Genomic DNA, 15,079 nt, shown 5'->3' with positions numbered 1-15,079 from the left:
AAAGGGTATTACGAACTCAAACAAAATTACAAAAAACTCCTTATTATTCGACATTTAGTATGAATCCGCAGTATGAAAGACGAGTCAGCAGTATGAAAAGCGTGTCATTTGGTTATTTTTGGCAAGATTTCTTAAATTAGTAGGTTTTATTTATTTTTGGCAAGATTTCTTAAATTATTAGGTTTTTGTTTAATGAACTTAGTAAGAAACTACAAATTAGAAGCCAAATGAGATGTTTATTTCACGTTTTTAAAACAAAAACATGGTTAGCGCGAGCACTTCATGGTCAACGCTTTGACATGTTATAAAAATTTCAAGCCAACTTCGATGCTGCCTGAGTTCAATCAAGACTATGAATTTACAGAAGCTCAAATCTTTTAGAAGGCTTCAAACATCTTACAACTATCAATCCTGTTCGCTACAGTGCTTTGCTTCTACAACCGAGCCCAAAGCTCATAATGATTTCTTCGAACATGGTGTCTTCCGTGATGCACTCGACCCGCTCGACGGAATGCCCCGGAGAGATATCGATGCTTCTAATCACAACCACCTGCTTTTCGAGTATGCTCGAACCAACAACAACGCTCAAGCTCTCCAACACTTTTTAGGAATTCGTCGTTTGGGTTTACCAGTTAACGGGGCAAGCTTTTCTTGTGTTCTTAAAATATGCGGAAGCTTCTGCGATCAAATAATAGGCAAGCAAATACATTGTGATTGTATTAAAAACGGTTTTGTTGAGGATGTTAGCGTTGGCACTTCCCTCATTGATATGTACACAAAAACCGAATCCATTTCAATGGCTGAGAAGGTATTCGATGAAATGCCTGACCGAAATGTGGTGTCTTGGACTTCAATGCTTACAGGGTATTCACTAAAGGGGCTTCATGATCAAGCTATAGACCTTTTTCTACAAATGCAAACTGAAGGAATCAAGCCTAACCCATTCACATTTGCTACTGTTCTTGGAGCTTTAGCTGACAATGGTGCAGTTGTGAAAGGGATGCAAGTTCATACCATGGTTATCAAATTTGGCTTTGAAAAAACCACATATGTGTGTAATTCTTTGATTAGTATGTATTCAAAATCAGGAATGATCAGATGTGCAAGGGAAGTATTTGATTATATGGAGGTTAGAGATGCAGTTTCATGGAATGGAATGATATCAGGTCTTGTTAAAAACTTACAAGATTTACCTGCCCTTGATCTCTTCCTTAAAATGAGACTTTCAGGGGTAAAACTGACACAACCCATCTTTGTTACAATACTAAAAGTATGTGCTAACATCAAAGAAATACGTTTATCTAAACAACTCCATTCCATTCTTTGGAAAAACGGAATGGAATCGGATCCCAATCTTAGAACAGCACTCATGGTTTCCTACACAAAAAGCTCTGAAATGGATGACACATTGAAACTATTCAACTCAATGAGTGGAATCAAGAACGTGGTGACATGGACAGCTATGATTGGTGGATACATAAAAAACGGGGACATGACAAAAGCTGTGAATATCTTTCAACAAATGAGAAAGCAAAATGTTTGGGCTAATGAATTCACCTATTCCACTATCCTTACTTCTCACCCCATACTTTCTCCTTCTCAAATTCATGCAGAAGTTATAAAAACAAATTATGAATCATCAACTTCAGTTGGAACAGCTCTTTTAGATGCTTATACAAAGCTAGGAAACATGAATGATTCCATAAAAGTCTTTGATAGCATTCAAGAAAAAGATATAGTCACATGGTCAGCTATTTTATCAGGATATGCACAATCAGGAGACATTGATGAAGCTATACGAGTGTTTCTTGAGTTACAAAACAACAAAATCACACCAAATGAATACACATTTTCCAGTATCCTCAACGCATGTGCAACTCCAAATGCAGCAATTGAACATGGGAGACAGTTTCATGGGAGAGTATTGAAATCAGGATATGAAATCGCGTTATGTGTAAGCAGTGCTCTTGTTACAATGTACGCAAAAAAAGGAAACATCGAAAGTGCAAACAAAGTTTTTGAAAAACAATCGGAGAAAGATTTAGTGTCATGGAATTCGATGATTTCAGGGTATGCACAACATGGATATGGAAAAAAAGCGTTAGAAATATTCGAAGAAATGTGGAAAGAAAATATAAAAATGGATGATATAACATTTATCGGTGTAATTTCCGCATGTACACACGCAGGATTAGTCAACGAAGGTGAAAAATACTTTGACCTGATGGTTGACCATAGAATTGAGGCAACATTAGAACATTATTCATGCATGGTTGATTTATATAGTCGAGCTGGTTTTATACAAAAAGCCATGAATTTCATAAATAAGATGCCGATTGTTGCAGGAGCAACGATTTGGCGTTCGATTCTTGCAGCGTGTCGCGTTCATAAGAATTTGGAATTGGGGAAAGTTGCAGGAGATAAGTTGATGGAATTATCGCCACAGGATTCGGCTTCTTACGTGTTGTTATCCAATCTGTATGCGACAAGTGGCGATTGGAAAGAGAGAGAGAAGGTTAGGAAGTTGATGGATGAGAGGAATGTGAAGAAGGAAGCGGGATCCAGTTGGATTGAGATTAAGAACAAGACGTATTGGTTTGTAGCGGGTGATTTGTCGCATCCTTTATCAGATTTGATATATGGGAAATTGAGGGAATTAGGGTTGAAGATGAGGGATGAAGGGTATGTAGCGGATATGAGTTATGTGCTTCATGATGTTGAAGATGAGGGAAAAGAGGAGATTTTGAATGGGCATAGTGAGAGATTGGCTGTTGGGTTTGGGTTGATTGCAACGGGTCGTGGTGTTTTGTTGCAAATTATGAAGAATTTGAGAGTTTGTGGTGATTGTCATACTGTATTTAAGTTTATATCAAAGATTGAAGAGAGGGAGATTATTGTTAGGGATTCGATTCGGTTTCATCATTTTAAAGACGGTGAATGCTCTTGTGGAGAATATTGGTGATTATCGTTCCATAAACTTTCAGACTTTCAGAACATACAGAACAAAACACAAAATTGATGTGATGGTTGTAGCAATCGAATCAGAGCATAGTGTAAATTTTTTATTGGACCTAATAGTTTCGGTTTGGTTAGATTTCCAAACCCAAACAAAGTCTCATTTTTGTAAGACCTAAACTTGCTTTGTATTTTATCATTTGAAGATATAATGATGGGTTATATTGATAATTAGTCTTAAATGGAAATTATGTGAATAAAATCGGACAATAGCTTTAAGCAACTTGTTACGCTACTTGGGCGACGCGACTTAAGAAAGTCGTGTGGCAAGTTGCATTGGTCATACACAAAGTTCATGTGGGTTTGCGACTTGTAATGCGAGTTGGGACGTGACATGGCATGTTGCTAAGAATTTTTTGAACCCGTTGTTTATTGTTTGTTTGAGAAAGTTGGAAAAGTTGTGGGTTTTGTTAGATATGTGTTCGTATTAGAATTGGATTGAACCATGTAGTACTGAAACCTTTTGGGGCCAAAATAAGAACAAAATGTTGAACCGGAAGTTTGATTTAAAAAAAAGTTTAGTTTGAACTTAAAGGTGAGGTAGATACCGAGACCGGACCGAACTATTACCGAACTGTGTAGTCCAACCAAAACCGTTTGCGGCCAAAAATAAGAGCCGGCCCAATACATGGGTTAAGCATCTTGAGAAGCCAATCGACATCTAGAAAAACACATTATCAAGATCAAGGAGGGGAGCTTTAAGCCTTTAAACGACTGAGGCACTGATCCTTCTCACTAAAAATTCTACTTCTCTCTTAAACCTAGTGGCTACTACATCAAGTTTCTTTATTTCTCATTCTAATTTAAGATTTCTCTATTTCGATTCTTTGCTTCTCATTCTGTACTTCACGTAATCGCATTCCTTGCATTATGATTTTTGAAGCATAGCGTCACAGAAAATCTAAAGAATTATGAGGTTTTTGATTTCTAAATTGGGCTTGGATACTGGATTCTAAATTGGGTTTGGGTACTGGATTCTCATCTCTCTTATTCTGTTTTCTTTTCAGATTCCAACTCCTGAAACACCGAATTTCTCTACTTCTCATTATAATTTATGACTAATTTTGGAGTTTGATTTTCTTTTTGTTCTTATTTTTGAAACACAAGCCACGAAAAGAAAATTTGAAGAAGCTTGAGACATTCAATTCTAGATTGGGGTTGGGTGAGTTAGATTTCTGAATTCTGATCTCTCATATTCTATTTTTTTCTCATTCCAATTTCTGATTTGTTTCAATGTTTTTGTTTGTTTAAGGAGTTAGACTATTCGTTGGTTGTTGGAGGACGGTTACAGTAGAAAGAGTGAAAATCAATTTCTTTTCTGTTGCTTTAGGTTTGATTATGACTTTTTTTGGTAGCTTCAGATTAAATTTCTAATCTTGTAGAGTTTCTTTCTAAACTTTTATGCTCTCTTTATGCGATTTGAATCAAGAGGCATATAATTTTCTATTTAACTTATGCTTATTTTGAATATATGGACTTCTAGAAGCAGCAATAGACATAAATTTATTCCATTATTGTAGTTAGGTCAATAGTTTTTAGAATAGCATGCCTATTTTTGATTCTATTATTATTTTTCCAGATTTTTTGACTTCTTGGCGTGGAAACAAAAACAAACTTTGTTGAGGTTATGGTTGCTTTAGTGAAAAGAAGTTGTTCAAGCTCTTGAAATTGTATATACAAAGTACCATGACTTAAAAAGATCGAATGGATTAGCAATTTTAAACATCTAAAGTGATTTTTTTTTTATAAAATATTGATTATTGTAAAATAAAATATGTTTTCGTTTCAAAAAATACACGAATACACCGTTTTAACTGATTTTTGTTGGTTTTTGTCTGTATTTTTGTTTGATTATAAAATTCATTGTATTAGTGATTTATTAAATTCTTATATAAATGTTTTCTCTATCGTACGACATATATAGGATACGATATTGGTACCACTAGTTCGTCTCATGAAATCGGGTTCAAATGCTCACTCCTTGGATTTTTAGAAGACTCATATGTTTAATGATTTTTCGGTTTAAATTAAAATTGTATATTTATAAAAAAAAAAACCTACAACTTTCTCAAATTTTCTATTTTGCTTATTTACACGGTGGTTGACCCATAAACTGGTTAATCGAGAAATATGAAAGAAATTGAAAAAGTTGCATGTTTTAGTTGGAAAATAAAACTTGTGACTTAAACCGAAAAGCCTTTAGGTAACTTTTGAAGTTAACCCTAACGACTTGTTTACAACTTTTTTTGTAAATTCAATAAAAGAAAGGTTAGGAAAATATTGTCAGAAAGAAAGGGAAGGGAAGGAAAATTTATTTATTTTGTGTTCTCGAGTTCATGGAAATGAAAGGAAAGTCTTAAGTTTATGTATTCCCAAGTTAAGAGGAATAAAAAAAAAAAAAAAACTTCAGGATTTTCCTTCCTCTCACTTTCTTCCTAAATCCTTCCAAATTTAGAGGAAATTTTGGATGGAAAATATGTCTCCAAAATACTTTCATTCCCTTCATTTTCCTTCTATTAATGAAATTCGAGAACACAATTTTTTTTTTGACATCTCTCATTTTCTCACTATATCCATCAATGTCTCTCTTTAAGTCGAACTTGGGAATAAGACGTTATGGTGGATAGATATCGTGCATCCTGCCAGTTTGTCTATTGAATCTAACAAATTTTGTTCTCGTCGGTACAGGTCCATTGTACCCATTACAATTCAAGACGACTTAGTCACCACATCAACAACCCTCTAGTTCCTCTTCACTTCCTTGAGCCCTTAGACCCCGTTTCCGAGTTCAACTTAAGGAGAGAAAAGAACGTAAATGAATTGAAATGAGAAGAAAGTAAAAGAAATTGACGTTTTCAAGTTTTATTAAAGAAAAGAATTATAGAGAAATGAAATTGATCACTTTCCTTCTATTTCAGGTAACAACCGAAAATACCACACAAATGAAAGGGGGAAAATTAAAAAGTGCAAAAACAAAAGAACAGTAATCGTAATCCAATTTCACAGCCGCCTACTGAAATCCCCTGCAAGAAGAAACCCGAAAATGGGGAAGACTGGGAAGAAGCAAAAAAACCAACGTATTCAGAGGTCCGCATCTTACTACCTCGAAGACGACGAACAACAAACTTACCCCTCAAATAATGCAGCCCCTTCTTCTCAATCCGATCCTAATCTCACTCTCTCCGACGAAGAATCAGAATCAGACGACAAAAACGACCAAAACCCATCACCAGATGACGACAATAGCCTCCCTTCGAAGTTCTCACTATATCAACAATCAGTACAGGTACAAATAGCCTTAAACAAAACCCTCAATTTCATCAGCATTTTACTTGATTTTAATGGGGGAATTCATTGAGTGTTCTTCAATTTTTGTTACAGTCGCCTAAAGGAGACATTAGTTATCTCCAGAAGTTCTTTTTGACATACGTTGGTGGCAGGGCACCCCTCCATCTTCAAGAAGACTTCTGCGGCACTGCTCTTCTCAGGTACTTCGATGAATCTGTGAATGAATGAATCTATGGTTCAAGTTTGATTGCATTTTTTGTTAAATAGATAAAAAAAACCCTAATCTTTCGATGAATTGAATTACAGTACAGAATGGCTTCGGAGTGATTCAAGAAGAACAGCCGTAGGTTTGGATTTGGACGTGGAGGCTCTTGATTGGTGTATGGAGAACAATGTGAACAAAGTCGGAGCTGATTTGTCCTCAAGAATCGTTCTTTACCATGGGAATGTGTTGCAACCTCACGAAGCTAAAGTAGTGAAATCCAGTTTTCAAAACACGATGCATAATGTAACACTTGAAGATGATGAAAATGGGATTGAATCTGTGGCTAATTCTGAAAAACTTCCACCTAGGGACATTGTATGTGCTTTCAACTACAGTTGTTGCTGCCTCCATAGTCGTCAAGAATTGGTTTCTTATTTCAAAAATGCCCTTAGTTGTTTGTCTAAAAAAGGTGGAATTTTTGTGATGGATCTTTATGGAGGCACATCATCCGAATGTGAACTTAGGATGCAAAGAAAATTCCCAAATTTTACGGTAATTTCTTTAATTAATTACATATATTTCATCAACTATTTGATATTTTTCAGTTGTTACATGTTTTTTGTACCAAAACTATAATTCTTGATAATTTCATCTTACTTTCATGTCGTTTTTTGGTTATTTTGCATAGATTAATATTAATATGTTTTCAGTATACTTGGGAGCAAGCTGGGTTTGATATTATTCAAAGGAAAACACGGATAAGTCTCCATTTTACTCTGCAAAAGCATCAAAAGAAGAAGCTTCGTCATGCTTTTTCGTACAGCTGGAGATTGTAAAGATCGTTACTTTATGCAATTTATAAAAACGCTACCGTTTATTTATAGAAAAATCACTAAAATGACCATGTGTATGGCGTTTTTTTTAACAAAATGACATCTTTTTGACCTTTTAGTCTTTTACAGACTCCTCACATGGGCCCACTGTGAAATCACGCAAAATGTCTTTTTTAATGGTCCCACCACAAAAAGTCAAATAGTCATTTTGCTGATTTGTGTAAAAGTGATTTCACATGTGGGCATTTGTGTAAAACACCAAAAAGGCATTTTGTTAAATGCTCATTCTTTATGTTATTTTTGTGATTTTCTCATTTAATAAACTTTCCCAAGTAAAAAAAAAAACAAGATTTCCTTTCAAGCAAAGGTTTTGTTACAAGATTACCATTTTGTCCTTCGGCAGTCGTCACAAAAGCTTGATGACTTTTGATCATTGATGAGGGTATTTTAGACATTTGACTAATAGTCTGACATATATATCAGGTGGTCGTTACCGGAGATTAAAGATTGTATGGAAGAAGCCGGATTTAGGTCTATTCATTTTTGGATCCGTCAAATGCCAGATAGTGAGAACATCAAAAGTATTGAAGGATTTGGTGGGGGTAAAGATGTCAAATATGAAGAAGTTACAAGTTTTCAACAAAAAGATTCATGGAATGCTTATATTGTTGGGGTTTCATAGTGATTGATGATTAAAAAGATGGTTTCTTTGGATTCTTTAGATGTTATGTACTTGATTAACATGGTGGATTTGTTAAAACATTAATAGATCCATCAAAAACATAGACTTTGATTTTTGAGGTCAAAGTTTGGCATTTATCGTATGATTAATGATTAGGATATTGTGACAAAGTTAAAGTAATATTCATTTGTTGAGTTGCTATTTGTCAGGAACTTCGACACCATGGTTGAGTTTATTTAATTGTAAGAATGTTATGTAATTTTGAATTTTGATGATGATAATTACCATGTTTGACCATGGAGTCAAAGTTGAATCTTTATGGCTACGTGTAATACACCTTTCGCTTTATTGAAGATGGAGCCTATTTCTAGTTGAAACCGGCCCATTTGACTTTTGAGATGTGTTTCTTGCAAGACGAGCAATTTTGACATTTTAACAACATTGTATTTGACGTTTATTTGTGTTTCAATTTTTATTTTTTTAAATTATAATGGGCAAACCTTAGAAAAGATTTAAATGTATTTTTATCTTTCCTTTTTGGAACGGAATTTTATAAAACCGGCCTATAAAGAACAAGGCATAGCAAAAAGAAAACAAAAACAACACAGCCAATTACAAAATGTTGAAAGACGAACAATACCTATCCGTCCACTTGTAATCACCAAAATTCCTTTTATTTTTAACCCAAATATGCACTAAAGTAATAACATTATCCGTTGTTTTTATCGTCATAACATGAATTTTGTTGAATAGTTTGTTGTTTCTCACTTTCCAAACACACCACAAAAACCCGTAAAAAATAGTCAGTAAAATTTTCCTTTTTTGGGGCAATTTCCCCGGTTCCCAGCAAACGTCATGAAATTGACCACCGACGAAAATGAATAAGTGGAATATCGCACTATTTTAACACCCACTCCAACGCTTCCTTAGAAAAAGGGCACCTTGCTCGGAAGGGTTAGTCTCATCCGAACCATTAGAACATAAATGACAAAGCGAAGAAGGCTGAGCAATGCCACGATGCGACAGAGTCATAGCAGTCGGATTCCAATCCATACAAGCACGCCACATGAATCCAATCAATCAGTTTCAGAGGATCTAAATGAAACCAAATAGTAGGATTTGAAACAGGAACAGTTAATACCGAATCAATGAGAGCCCCGAGGTCGCTAACATAAAAAATCTCATCGGAAGAGAGTTTAAAAAACCACTTGTCATGACCAGTAGAAATTAGAATCTGATAAATTATCCTGCGAAGAGAATCAAGTTCCAGCCTCTCCTCTCCTGAAGGTTGTCGGGGGATTCTTTCCAAACCCAAGAAAACTTATTAGGCCCCACCCTTTCGTTAATGAAACAAGACTTCCTTTTACCGAACTCGAAGATATTAGGGAAACGAGAGGCAAAAACTCCTTCACCACTCCGGTTCTCCAACCAGAATGACGTATTAGAACCCGAATTAACTTTGATATCAAATAAAGAAGACCACTCGATTCCCATATCTTGTAAATCACAAACCACATTGATAATTTTAAACCAAGTACCAGACAAAGTTTTTTTTTACCAAGGGAGTGAAGTGGTTTTCTGTAACAGTTATGGATCTTGCTCACAACCTTACACCAAACATTGGAATACTTCATTTGGAATACTTCATTTTGAATCTACATAACCATTTAACCAAGAGAGCCAAAAATTAAATATTCTTAAAGACTCAGGACGAACAAAAAGAAAAAGGCCCCTATCTTTATTATAATTTTTAATTTTTAAATAAAAATATATAATGAAAAAAATTGGCCCTGTGCAGCTGCCCACTTCCCCCTTCAAAGCCCCCCATGGAGCCATGTTAAGAGACGAGATGGAGCCAACTCCAAGCCCACCTTTATCTTTGGGGCCTAACAGAACTTTCCATGCTACCCAATTAATTTTATTTTCGTCATCGATACCTCCCTATATAAACCGCTTTCTAATTTTCTCAAGAAAATCAATAACCGAATTTGGAGCTTTAAAGATGGAAAAATAATGAAGATTACCAAGAACCAATTTGACTAAAGTCAATCTACCACCAAACGACAAATTTCGAGCTTTCCAAATGGAGAGCCTACTTTGCATTTTCTTGATGACAGACTGACAGTTCTTTTTTTTAAGGACATGTTAGCTTCTACCTGGACCCCCAAATATTTAAAATGTAAAGATTCCGTATCGTACCCCAAAATACGAGCACATCTCGCCACCTCTTTATTCGAGACACCAATGCCATACACCCGCGGCTTATGAAAATTCAACTTAAGACCTGAAGAAGCATGACATCATCTCAGGATTCGAGCCAAATTGATGAAATTAGAATTCATCCACTTCCCTAAAAAAACATGTCATCAGCATATAAAAGATGAGAAATAGATGGCCAATTATTTGGAATCGAAACACTTTAGAATAGAGATTTTTGGCAAGCAGATTTCATGACCATTTTTAAACCTTCCATCGCTAAGATAAACAAAAGGGAGAAAGAGGATCTCCTTGTCTGGCTCTTTTAGAGATAGAGAATTCTTTTGTTGTAGATTTGTTGATAAGCACCGAGGCCCGCGAAGAAGAGAGGCCCCCCGAATTCAAAACAACCATTTGGCCCCAAAACCAATGTACATCATAACCGAATCCAAATAATTCCAATTTAAGGAATCAAAAGCTTTGTTGAAATCTACTTTAAAGAATAATAGATTATTTTTAGTCTTTTTTGACTGATTACAAACTTCATTGATTATCATGGGACCATCCAGTATGTTGCGGCCTCCGATAAACGACGTTTGAACCTCATCAACGACCGACCCAATGACACGCTTGATTCTAGATGCAAGAACTTTAGTAAGAATCTTATAAATGCAACCAATGAGACTAATAGGTCAAAACTCGTTAAGAGATAAATGATCATTCCCTTTGGGCAGCAACGAAATGAGAGAAGAATTACTTCCACGAGAAAGATATCAAAACTCTTCAAAATGTTTAATGATACGCATACCATCGTCTTGCATCAAATGTCGGAAGTGCTTAATAAAGTTGAAAGTGAAGCCATCCGGCTCCGACGCTTTTTATCTAATTCTTAAAAAATTATTATATTATTTTTTAGTGCATTAAAGCCTTTATATTTTATGAGAATCTTATTAGGACTTTTTGACTTTAGAAAAATGCAACCTATTTTCATCCAAATATTAAGAAAAAGGGAAAAGACACATTAACTCAATTTATGAAGGAATAAACTTCTTATTGACTCGTATTTTTAGTCACCCAACTTATTTTAGCCGGTTAATAGTGACACATCAACACTTAAAGCCACACCAACGTTGATTTGGAGCAAACAATGTCTATTTGATTCTGCGGTCTTAACCCCCACACATCCGACTGTTCATTTGCCACCTCCCTATAAAATAACACTTTGTGCCCTAAAATGATCATACCCACATGCTTTGTTACCCTAGTTCCTCACAAGATTTTCTACCCTAATCATGTCAAAATGTCGTCTGTGTCTTCTCCCCGACATAGCTGGTCTTTCAATGATCATCGTCACAACGAAGAGAATGGCTCAAATAGAGCCCAACCATAGAATATCCATATTAGGGATGAAATAAATGGTGATCTGCATGGGCTATGAGACAACATACGTAGAGAGATAATGCTCTCAATTGCGAAGTTGATGATGTGAGGCATGTTGTCACACCTCCCCCGGTCGTCGGCGGAAGCGCCGAGGGGTGCCGTCGGATACATAGATTATCCAAATCATAGGGCACAAACTATAAATACCTTTTATTAATAATGATGTCTATGACATGTGATAAATAAAAGAAACCTATATATCTTCCAGCTGCTTGTCCTTCCTTGCGTTGATTTCTTCTTATTCCTAGAAATACATATGATTTTCAAAACATCAACTTGATGTTGGTGAGATCACAAGTTTAAATAAATACCTAATAAAATCATTTTGAAAACTTTTAGGAATCTTTGTAATGACTATGTTCATCTTTCTTACATTCCTTGTTTCCTAAGTTTATTATATTGTAGCTTCCAATGTTTCTTTTTATCTTGAAACTTATAAATCTTTCGTATGTTATGAAGTTTTATATTCTATATTTTCTTCTTTTCTCTTTAGGATGTTTTACCTAATCCTAACTTAAACACTTTATAGGTTATCTTATCGATCCTAATTTATTATAATATATTTTAGGATGTTTTATTGATCCTAATTATAATTTTCAACTACTCGAAGGCGTCCATCTAGGTAGTTGACCACTTACGATTTTCGTTTTGCATTACCATGAGCCCCCATAATCTACGATGTGGACTAATAATTTTCCAGCACAACGCTTCACTGGACGTCGAATAATAATACCTTTATATAAAGAAAGTTATCCAGGATTGTAGCTAGCAATCACAGGTGGGGGTGTTAGCCTTGTATAGATCTGTACACAACTTTCTAGCTCTCACTAAATGATTATAGGTTCGGGATAGCCGAATTTAATCAAAGATATTGGATGAATAATAAAACTCACTAACACATTTAACCTTAGGTTTTTTTTATGTTTTCTTTAACCTTTTTATTTAATAACTCTTATAATTATCACTATATAGTTTCTTTAATTTATATTTGATAATTATGGTCTATAGAACTCATAATTATATTTGTCTTTGTGTGTGTGTGTGTGTGTATATATATATATATACACACACACACCCTAATTATGGTTGATTTGAAAACATGATATTTGAGCAAAGTAACGACTAGGTACAATGTATATCCCTAAAAATTGACCAACATTACTTATAGATACTATGTTATACTTGGAAACTGGCCAGTATAACATCTAGGTAAAATCTTTTCCTAGAGTATCGGGCATCATAACTCTTAGGTATAATCTCATAACTTACAACTAAGTAGAGTATCTATGGTTATGGTTACATTATCTTAAAGTTTCATGACTTATATATATATATATATATATATATATATATATATATATATATATATATATATATATATATATATAAAGCAGTACGATAAGCATGTATTCCCCCCTCCTCTAAAACTTTGAAAATAGTAAAATGGGGTCGTGAACTTACCCTAGTAGCGAGGTCAAGTATTTCCTTTCGATTTCAAAAAGAGAGATTTTTGTGAAAGAAAGAGAGAGATTTTTGGGAGAGAAAGAGAGATTTCAGAAAGAGTATTTCCTTCGCGCCATTGAAAGGATTTTTAAGATATATCAAGACAAAGAGATAGATTTTTGGGTGTGAAGAATTGACCAACATTACTTCTAGGTACTATATTATAACATTACTTCTAGGTACTATGTTATCATTGGAAATTGGGCTGTATAACATTTAGGTAAAATCTTTTCCTAGAGTATCAGACATCATAACTCTTAGGTATAATCTCATAGCTTATAACTAAGTAGAGTATCTATGGTTATGGTTACATTATCTTAAGGTTTCATGCTTTATATATATATATATATATATATATATATATATATATATATATAGATATATAGCAGTATGATAAGCATTTATTCCCCCACCCCCTAAAACTTTGAAAATAGTAAAATGGGGTCGTGAACTTACCCTAGTAGCGAGGCCAAGTATTTCCTTTCGATTTCAGAAAGAGAGATTTTTGGGAGAGAAAGAGAGAGATTTCAGAAAGAGAGATTTTTGGGAGAGTATTTCCTTTGCGCCATTGAAAGGATTTTTAAGATAGATCAAGAGAAAGAGAGAGATTTTTGGGTGTGGAGAATTCAGAAGATGAGCATCTCTAATTATAGCACATATGTGCCCGACGCACTTTATGTGTGTCGTGCACTTGACTCGTGGCTCCATCCAAGGCTTGCCACATGTCACTCTTATGATGGTACACATCTCTCCAATCTTGACGAATCCGGGTGTCAAACGTGCGCGTCGGGCATGACGTGCACTTGGCATGCAACACTTAATTTTCTATAAAAAATCATATTATCCTTATATGAATCTTGTTTCTTACCCTCTTTATATCTTTGTATAACTGTCTACTAGTACTACAACTTTTCTTAAGGTTGCATTGTAAAATTTTAACATTTACTTTCAACTTGTATTTTATATTTTTCCAAAAATTGTATCTTCTTTAGACGGACTCCTTTCTTGACCTTTTTCTTTTCTAAGTTCTTACCTCTCGGAATACTACAATTTTCCTTTTAATCACGTTAGCCAAAACACAACTGATTTCTTTATATTATTTTGACGTTGATTACATTAATAACGTGATTGATTTTTACTTTTTACAAAATCATAACTCCGAGCCAATCGGATTCAGAGTTTCACAACGTTTACATCTTTGGGGTAACTTTGTTGTGTACCATCCAAATACACTGACCATTATTATTAGCGATATAACACATTGGTCACTCATTTTCGACCTTATTAACCTTTTTCTTACTTATAAATCATAACATATCTGATTATATTTTTACGAAATATGAAAAAATCTATTGTTATTATTTATCGATGTTAATCTCTAGTGATGGTTGTTGACAAAAATTTCCTAGTTGTCACATTCTCCCCCTGTTTTAGGAATTTCATCCAGAAATTAAGCCCTTAGGGTGTTCTTATTAGGGGAGACTAATTTCTTATTTTTGTGATCTCTCGTTCCTAATCATCTTTCCTTTGTGTGTTTTCTACTTCTAATTCTTTAACTTTAAAATCCAATATTAGTCTTTTAATAGTCTGTTTGATTTATCCTTATTTTACACCATTAGGAAACCTAAACCTTTTACTTTAATATTGACATGAATTTCTAGAAGGATTTCTATGTTTATCTGACTATTCTTACTTGTACTCAAAAGTATATATATATATATTTTAACATCCCATTTTTCAAGACCAAAAATTCCATTTTTGATATAACGATTCATAAAACAATTTACAGAAAAACATCATCAAGTTATCTCATTTCATAAAAACCATAGATCACATGTCTCAACCATATTATACAATAGTAATAATGTCAGAGTACAATCCCAAGAATCTCATAATGCGGAAATCATGTGTGTTTGT

General features: G+C 34.4%; 2 protein-coding genes across 2 annotated transcripts; both read left to right on the top strand.

Annotated features, from left to right (window-relative positions):
* Positions 1 to 233: 233 nt before the first annotated feature.
* Positions 234 to 3,189, top strand: LOC145058498 (Tetratricopeptide repeat (TPR)-like superfamily protein). Its single transcript, XM_079006394.1, has one exon. It carries the CDS (start codon positions 353 to 355, stop codon positions 2,960 to 2,962), a length of 2,610 nt encoding a protein of 869 aa, XP_078862520.1. The 5' UTR covers positions 234 to 352; the 3' UTR covers positions 2,963 to 3,189.
* Positions 3,190 to 5,971: 2,782 nt separating this feature from the next.
* LOC145058807 (S-adenosyl-L-methionine-dependent methyltransferases superfamily protein) lies at positions 5,972 to 8,342 on the top strand. Its single transcript, XM_079006697.1, has 5 exons — positions 5,972 to 6,301; positions 6,397 to 6,503; positions 6,610 to 7,060; positions 7,219 to 7,340; positions 7,825 to 8,342. Exons 1-5 carry the CDS (start codon positions 6,059 to 6,061, stop codon positions 8,021 to 8,023), a joined length of 1,122 nt encoding a protein of 373 aa, XP_078862823.1. The 5' UTR covers positions 5,972 to 6,058; the 3' UTR covers positions 8,024 to 8,342.
* Positions 8,343 to 15,079: the final 6,737 nt, after the last annotated feature.

This window comes from Lactuca serriola, chromosome 6, assembly GCF_051521515.1.
Source record: "Lactuca serriola cultivar US96UC23 chromosome 6, Lser_US96UC23_V15, whole genome shotgun sequence".
NCBI lineage: Eukaryota > Viridiplantae > Streptophyta > Magnoliopsida > Asterales > Asteraceae > Lactuca > Lactuca serriola.
This window is presented reverse-complemented; position numbering and strand designations above follow the sequence as displayed.